We start from the raw sequence: 8,494 nt of genomic DNA on the forward strand, positions 1-8,494 counted from the left end.
TTTTAATCGTGGCAGGATCCAGTCACAGCTTTTTGCCCTTTATGTACCTTTTTATTGTGTTCTCTGACTCTTAGTGTTACAGAAACTACAAGTCTAAAATGTACGTTTTTTGGGATGGAGAGTGCTTTAGTAAACTCGATGATTTAATCCAGTTTAAGAATAAGCAGAGAAGTTTTTGGACTGAAAATTGGACGAAACTAAGTTGATTTTTCACCTCAATTAAATCCAAATTAAATTGATCTTTCATTATCTACTTTTTATGTCATTCCACTCATTTAAAGGGGCTTCATTGAAACACTAGGGATTTGTACGATGCCAGGGCCGACCCTTGAGCAACCGCAACAGAGTTAGGCGTGGTCTGAGGTAGACATCCAAACGTTTTTTCCATGAAGTCAAGATGAGATTTGTGTATACACTTTAATGTTTGGAAACAGTTTTGCTTACTGTAAAAATCAATAAAGGTATTTAATTCTTTGTGTGTCTTGTTCATTTTTTTATGGCAGCAAATGATCAAAAATCAATGGAAACTATCACAAAATTATATCTTTTTTCTCTTCCACTAATAGAAAAAAATAGATTAAATGATGTAAACAAACCACACAGACTTATAGCTGTCATACAAATAAAGTGCTTTTATTAATAAACAACAATTTTAATCAGCTTTTTTTCTTCTGATTCCTATTACAAGGGGAAAAAATAACAACCTTGCAGACTACATGGTCCATAAGGAAGGGTTTCCTGTTAAAGTAGAGTGTTTCAGTTTCTCAGCAACCAGATGGAGCGACGCAGACGGAAGTTTCACACACGGTTTCTCTGTCAGTGAAGCAACTATAGTGGTTAAAAGTCTTCTTCAACATCACCCGGATGTTTATTCATCCTCCGAAAAAAATTGTACAAAGAATTCAATTTTGAGTGGCACATTGGGAAAGTATGAGCACCGCTTATGAAAGCAAAGCATTCTGTTGGCACATGCCAAAAACACGGTCAGAGGTTTTCAGTTGTATGTGGCAACGAACAGCCAAGTTAAAGGAAAGACTGCATTTAGAAATAATCTCTGCATCACGGCGTGTGGAGCGGCAGCGAACTCATGGCAGAGCGTCCTTTTTTTCCCTCAGTGAAGATCAGAATCTCAGCATGCAGCTCATCTCTGCGACATGCTTGCTTTATAGTATCAGTTTAAAACATGTTATTACCAGCAAATGTTCAGTACTTGTTTAAGATAACAGCAGTCGTGTTTAGTCTGGAACCCTGAGATGCTTCTGAAGTGGCGTGTTTTGGAATAAAACGTGAATAAATCTCATCTTAGTGACGAAAAAAAACATGTCACTTCATTCCCAGGATTTTACACGAATGCTCTCCGATTGAAAACAAAGGAAAATATGGGGACCTTAATGTGACCTCTGGACATTAAGGAACAATTATTGTTGCAGAAGGATTATTGTACAAAGTGAGAAAATATCTCCAGTTGATGTACGATACCGAAAAATATCCCCTAAAAATCTAGCACACAGAGAATGTTCTATTTCCTACCTGGCGGAACCGGGTATAAAAAAACCTGTAGTTGCATAGTAGACATGTTAGGAAGAGGGACCGAGGTCTGGCGTTTTCTTCAGAAACTAAAAAAAAAGTCATTATGATCATCCTTGTTACCATCCTCTGTGGAATTCCCTTTACTTCTCTGTGAGCGAGAGCTGCAAGATGCGCTCCAGCTCGTCCTCCTCCTGCCTCCGGATCTGATCCTCCTGCTCCTGGGCTCGGGCAGAGAGCTCCATCGCCATGTGAAGGTCCGTGTCGGGGCTGGAGGTGGAGAAGGAGCTCGCTGGGCTGGAAGTGTCTCCGAAATCCACTAGCTCCCCCTCTGGGATGCTCCTGGAACAACAGGATGAAACGTTAAAAAAAAAGTTTGTTGAACGTGAAGTTGAAGAAGATCATCGAGTTTAAATGAGGGAACAGAATAAAAATTATGAAACTTAAAATTGAAATGTAGGTTTATTTTAAGCGTTGAATTATTCATTTAGAATAATTTGATTTAATAATCTCTGCATTGAAATGTTGTTGTTTTTTTCCAAATAGTTGAATTAAAGAAACTTTATACTACTACTATACTATCTATTATTTATTTTATTATTTAATTAATCTGACGATTGTTATAGAAAAGGTTGAATTTGTTCGTTTTTTTAATGATTGAATTTAAAGAAATATATATTTTCAACATGTTTATATATATAGAGAGTTTGATATTTTAATTCCAATAAATAAATCGATTAAATTAGATATTATTTTATTCGTAGCCATTTAATTTCAATCTGGATTGATTGATCAGTCACGTGATCGTCTGCGCATCACACGATTGGCTGAAAGTTCGATCAAGCAGTTCGGTTTACTTTTAGGTATTTTCTGGAGACACTATTAAGACAACATTTTATATTGAATTTAAAAGGCAATGGATTCAAATACAATATCTATCCATCTATGGAATTTCTTTTTTTTTTTTTTAATATAATTAATGGAATCATAGTATTGCATTTGTTTAAAAAATATATATATATATAAAAATCAACCTTGAAATATATCTAAATTATTGAATTTAATAAAAAATAAAAGAAAATAAATTTCAATTAAAAAAGAAATAAAAGGTTTTTTTTTTATATGTTAAGTTTAACCATTCCATATGTTGTGGGCACTGATCTACTTCCATACAAATTGTTCATCTTGAATCCACCTACCGGTCACTGTAGGTACTGGGCACAGTGTCAGTGAACTCCACAGCTGCGTCCACCCATGCGTTGTCCTTGGATCACACAAAGAGCAGCAACATTGAACATCGTGTTTATGTACATCTAGTGCGACTGTCGAGGGATTGAAAGTCACCTGCTCGGAGACGCTCTGAGTATCCAGGAGACTCTGATGAATGGCGTACTGCAACAGTTCCTCATCGTCGTTAGGCACGGGTGCGTGACGGCTGCCCCCTCGACGGTGGTAGTTGGCGGGAACTTCGAAGACTGACGGACACACCTGAAATAGTGGAGCTGGTCGAGAGAAGAACATTCAAAGTAAGTAAGTAAGTAATAGATACTTGTAAAGCGCCTTTTTAGATCACAAAGGAACAATCAAAAGCAGTACACAGTTAAAAATTCCTACACATTTAAAAACTCTAAAAGTCTGCACAAATAAAAATGTCTTAAGATGTTTCTTGAAGGAGTCAGTAGATCATCAAACACAGAGGGAGAGGAAGATCGTTCCAAAGCTTAGGAGCAACTACGAAGGTCTAATAGTTTGTGCGTGGAACCATCAGTAGATTCTGATCCACAGACTTCAGAGCCCGAGCTGGGGTGTAAGTCTGGATCAGATCACTGATGTAAGGAGGAGTCTGACCATGAATATCGTAAAAAAATGAATTTTAAGAAACTGGCAGCCAAAGCAGAGTTTTAAGGGTCGGGGAAATGCGAGTTCTCCTACTAGAGCAGATCAGAATTCTTGCTGCAGAGTTTTGGATTAAGTGAGATAGTGTGCGACACAACAGGCTCATTTCCAAACACAACAGGTTTCGGACCTGAAGCGTCGTCGTCGTCGTTGTCGTCCTCGTCGTCTCCTGGAGATGAAACTGTGGATGTTGGAGTAGCTGCTGGTGTTATGTTCGCTTCCTCCTCCGTGCTGCATTTATTAACGCGGTCGAACGTGATCCTGGCGTTGAGCACATGAAACAGAGGGATCTCTGCGGAACAGAAAACAAAAGTCAAATGAAAAAACTTTCGTCACAATTTGTCGATAATATTCAATGTTTCAAATCATTTGTCAAAAAAAGCCTTTGACTCTGATACAAATTAATGGTCTCAAACTTTTAACAATATATTCTCCATTTTAGTTCAAATTAGGAATAAAGATCATAACATCCAATGATATCATTTATATAGGTTTGGTTATATAGTTAAGATGAAATGACATATTGACAAAAATGGCCCCATTTCACAGTGAAAAATCGCAAATCCATAAACTATGGCCTAATCTCCACAAGAATTCACCTCCTGTTTGAGACCCCGGCTCCAAATGTAGAGTTAAACTCACCAATTTTCACTGGGAATCCCGGTGGAAACTTCAAGGCGACAAAGTCTCGCAGGCGGGCGAAATGGGAGCTGGTCCGAGCCATGAGGTCAATAATGGGGGTCACCTGCTCCACCAGAGACAGCGGGTGCTCTTCACTCATCCACAATGTACCTTTGAACCTGCAGAAGGCAGGTTTTGAGAAACAAATACACACAAACACCTCTTAAAACGTTAGCTTTCACTCGCCCTACTTTTGTGTGCGGATGCTCAACTCGATGGGTCTGCCGATGTCTCTGTTCCCAAGGTCAAAGTTCGGATCGAAGTATTCATCTGGAGTGATGGCGGTGGGGTTGGTGGCTGTTGCATACTCAAGAGTCAGGTCCCCGTGTGCACTGATGTGTTGCTCCACAGTCCCGAGCATCGACTCAAGGATGTTCCTCTCACCTGAGAATACAGAAAAAACACACTTTTAAAAAAAAGTTCTTCATTTAAGTCGCTTATCTTCTCCATCATGAGTGGCGTTTATCTATCCCAGCTAGTAAGGGCAAGAGGCGGAAGGTCAAACGAGCCATGACATGGGTGACAAAATTCAAATTCTCACTTTTTATTCGAGCTTTCTCTTCATCTGTGAGATGTTCTGTGCGTGTTCTGATCACCACGTTGACGTTGTTGACACTGAAAACCTATGAAAACACAATGTCAGAAAAAGACACTCCTAAATATCGTATATTCATCAAAAAATGTAAATGTGTACAGACCTTTGCTTCAAATCCATTGACCGACTCAGTCTTTTCTGTCCTCCAGCCCCAAATCCCACTTTTATATCTGCAGGGAAAACAAGTTTATAGTCTCATAACGGTGTCTTAACACAAGGTCATGTGTTTATGTTTGAATCCAAACAATAACTCCAACTATTAGGTCCATGTTTACACAGTCTTGCCTTTCAAAAGCAATATCTTTGGTGTCCAGGAAGGTGTTGACGATCGGTGTCGTTAATCTTTTGGCCACTTCCTGTTCAGCGGGCTGCATGGACTCCAACGTCACGTCTTCGATCTCTTGGGAGATGTTGAATCGCTCCGTGTCCACGACGTGGTCGTCATGGTTCACCTCCATGAGCTCGGCATGAGAATCTTCAGGACAAAAAGCGACATTTCATGATCACATTTATTCAAACATATGATTTAGAGCCATCTTTCCTTTTAGGTGCGATGTTTTCAGGAAATAATCAAATAATAACCACAAGTTTAATTGAACAGAAACCTGTTTTATAATTAGACCCAATAAGGAAGTGGCAGATATTTTTTCCTGTTTTTTAGATTCAACTTGATAACTTAAATATCACGTAATCCCTGAAGAGGAGGAAAATATAAGAATAGCATCTCCGATTATGAGGGGAACTCACCGTCTCCTCTGAAGATATAACTTCTTCGCCCTCTAATCCAAGTCATGTTTTCAAAGCCTAAAAGAGTTGCATCCACTCGCAGACTCGCGCCACTTTTCCAGATGCGACACACGTCACTCGGACAGACCCGGGACAGTAGAGGAACTGTGGAGCACATGAACAATGAACACTCGCAGCTGCCCACGTTTCAAAAACCACACGAGGGATATGAAGTTTTTCCTGTTATACGAGATTACATTGTATGTGTGCTTTCATTTTTGTAAACCCAGATTAAATATGAAGATCCAGTGTAGCATGTAGATACACTTACTCCAACTGGTGAATTCCCACTTCATCTCCATGTAGAAGTCTGGAGACTGGAGACAACACAGCAAACGTTTACTTGTTAACGTACAATTTCAGAGCCTGCAGGTTATAGAAGTTATTCAGTTCCACCTCTCGAATCTTCGCCAGCAGCTCAGGCACTCCTCCCAGAGCAGTGGATGCTTTGAGGTAGTCTCTCCGTTGGAGGACTAACTGGACCATCTCTGGATCGCCGGTGCTGACAGCCTCCTGCAGCACTGCGCACAGTTAAAAACAAACCACTTAACATCGTGTGGAAGAAAACGTTGAGACTCCTGGGATGAGGTTACATTATGAACCTCAACACTGACGGTAACAACGAGGCAAAACTGACTACCACACACACTTGCTATCGTCTTTAAAAGCAAGGTGGACGCTTTGGATTAGCCAACCAACAAAACCAACAAAACCACTAAATGCACAGCAGTTAGATCGGTCCGGGAAACATTGAACACAGTTATTAGACTCCGACCTGTCCAGTGGTGGGCATTTTCTTGTGTGACTTCAGCTCCGTGTCGCAGCAGGACTCTCACAGACTCCAGGTGTCCCAACGACACAGCGAGGTGAAGCGCGGTGCGACCTCTGGGGTCCACTGCTTCGATGTGATCCTGATTGGCAAAAAACAAAATTTACAGCTTGTGAATTGGTTTTTAAAAACTCCCAAACATACAATTTATAGGTATCCAAAACAGCAACACACCCCTGTTCAATTGAGAATCAAAGTCTCAGAATTATTGCTGTTGACCTTCATAATTGAAGCTACTATAAGATGAAGATCTCAAAGACAAAGGTCTTGAAAGACTCCAATAGGTTAGGCAGGTTGTTCAGGCGAGCTGGACTACGAGGTGAGAGTTGCAGAGAAGGAAACAAAATACTGGCCATCATGGATGACGTCACAGAGAAGTCTGTGAGTTTTCAGTCTCATAAAAACAACAGATTCTCCTTAAAGAAGATTCTTAGCTTTATTAAGCTGTACATCTGTATTTGGGGGGAGGAGGAGGCGAGTGATGTGAGGATGACAGAAGTCTATTGTTATCCTTGTAGCCCGATTGTTAGATACGAACTTTGTTCTTATTATTAGCACTTTGTTTTTACTTTGTTCTTCTGTCGACTGCTGTGTGCTGGCACCCTAATATACAGTATATCTATATTTATATGAATGACTAACTACAATAAGTCGTACACGTTTTATTTCAATGAATACTGTAACGATTTAACAACAGAGTAGCTACATGTATAGTGTCAACAATACGAGTGGCCTCTATGTATGTGATGGAGCATCTCACGACAGACTTTATTTAGATAAACGACAGACAACACAGTGTTTTTTACATACCTGTGCTGTCCTTATTTGATCTTCCAGTCCTCGGAAATCGTTCTCCCACACAGCAGAGTGCAGGGGGAACCGCTCTCTGACAGCGTCGCTAACGTTAGCATTGGACATCTTCCTCGGCGGCGCAGCTAGCTACTACTGGAAACAGCCATGAGACATCCGCGACACATACTCGCTCGTCGAGTCAAAAATGGCGACGAATCTTTGGTGGTGACAAAACGAAAGAGGAACCACAGACAGCGGCGGACAACTTTGCTCCTTCAGTCCCTCCACCTTTACTGAAAACTTTCGAACAAGGAAGTGCCAGGAGCGAGACACCAACACAGGAGGGGTGTCCTACTTCCAAGGAGCGAAGTTTTTCGTCGAGTCATCGCCACTAACGTGAAATAGTACGTTGTAAAATACACATTAAACGAGTAATATACATTTAAAAACAAATGTAAACACAAAAAAACTTAATATAATGAATCTAAATAGACATTGTCCATAATATGATGAAATGGTATGTTCCAGTTTGGACAAATCCATTGAAGATGTAAACAGGGGGTTTAAAAGTCAACCCGCTGTCCATAACGGTATTAAAGCCATCGTTCCTTTGAGTCAGTCCTTTGTTAAATTAAACATTGTTTTTTTTTAATGAGTTAACCATGTTCAAAATTGTATTTAAGTAAGTAAGTAATAAAACTAAGTATTGTCAGAATTGGGAATAGTATCTACAATCCACCTCACAGGACCGACTTGAAAACAATGAAATAAAAAAATATTACACAAACGTTGAACTACTTTAACTTATTATTGCCCCTTGTTTGTTTCATCTTGTCTTACCCTGTCTTACTAATATGTGCCTCATTTAAAGTTCAACTAATGTTTAGATTGAAGTGTGTCTTAAATAGATCTTGGACTGTATTTTATCATCAGTATGTTTCTTTTTGTACAAAACTCTCTTTTCATTGAAATATTTACATTGGAAAAAGGGATTAAGCCCCACCCACTGAACATTTCTTCCTTTTTTTAAAATAAACTATTGTTTACCATACTCACCTCCAAGGGACTCGTTGTATAAACAAAGCAGGGAATTATTATAACTGGCTGGAGGAGATGTGAAGATCATTATAACGGCATAATGGACTTCGCCAAAGGAATATCTTAAAAAACGGAGCATCGAACTGCATCTTGGAGAGGAAGACATCAATGTTAAGAGACATGTGAGTGAGTCAGGAAAGTTGGAGTTTGACATTAGTTGATATGAAGTATAAAGCATCCCGAATTCGTTTTTAAAATGCATCCAATAGTGACCTTCTCATCTATATTGAATAATCTTTTCTTTTTTTTCACCTATACCCTTTTTCGATTTGCATCAAAAGTTTAAATGG

The 8,494-nt window shown here is 39.5% G+C and overlaps 1 protein-coding gene across 2 annotated transcripts; it reads right to left on the minus strand.

The window, feature by feature from the left end:
* Positions 1-906: 906 nt before the first annotated feature.
* On the minus strand, positions 907-7,513 carry ankrd13a (ankyrin repeat domain 13A). Of its 2 annotated transcripts, XM_087793312.1 has the most exons (15): positions 7,125-7,513; positions 6,261-6,396; positions 5,882-6,006; positions 5,757-5,802; positions 5,447-5,590; positions 4,985-5,174; positions 4,803-4,869; positions 4,646-4,727; positions 4,296-4,488; positions 4,066-4,223; positions 3,554-3,715; positions 2,872-3,029; positions 2,727-2,791; positions 1,675-1,869; positions 907-1,616 (listed from the first exon to the last, which is right to left on the minus strand). In XM_087793312.1, the coding sequence occupies exons 1-15, from the start codon at positions 7,230-7,232 to the stop codon at positions 1,610-1,612; spliced, it is 1,836 nt and encodes a 611-aa protein (XP_087649438.1). In that variant the 5' UTR covers positions 7,233-7,513; the 3' UTR covers positions 907-1,609. The 2 variants fall into 2 exon arrangements, with proteins under 2 accessions (XP_087649438.1, XP_087649444.1); XM_087793318.1 differs by having other exon boundaries at positions 907-1,869; positions 7,125-7,512.
* Between the last annotated feature and the right edge of the window lie 981 nt (positions 7,514-8,494).

Source organism: Callionymus lyra, chromosome 1 (genome assembly GCF_982586985.1).
Source record: "Callionymus lyra chromosome 1, fCalLyr1.hap1.1, whole genome shotgun sequence".
Taxonomy (NCBI): Eukaryota; Metazoa; Chordata; class Actinopteri; order Syngnathiformes; family Callionymidae; genus Callionymus; species Callionymus lyra.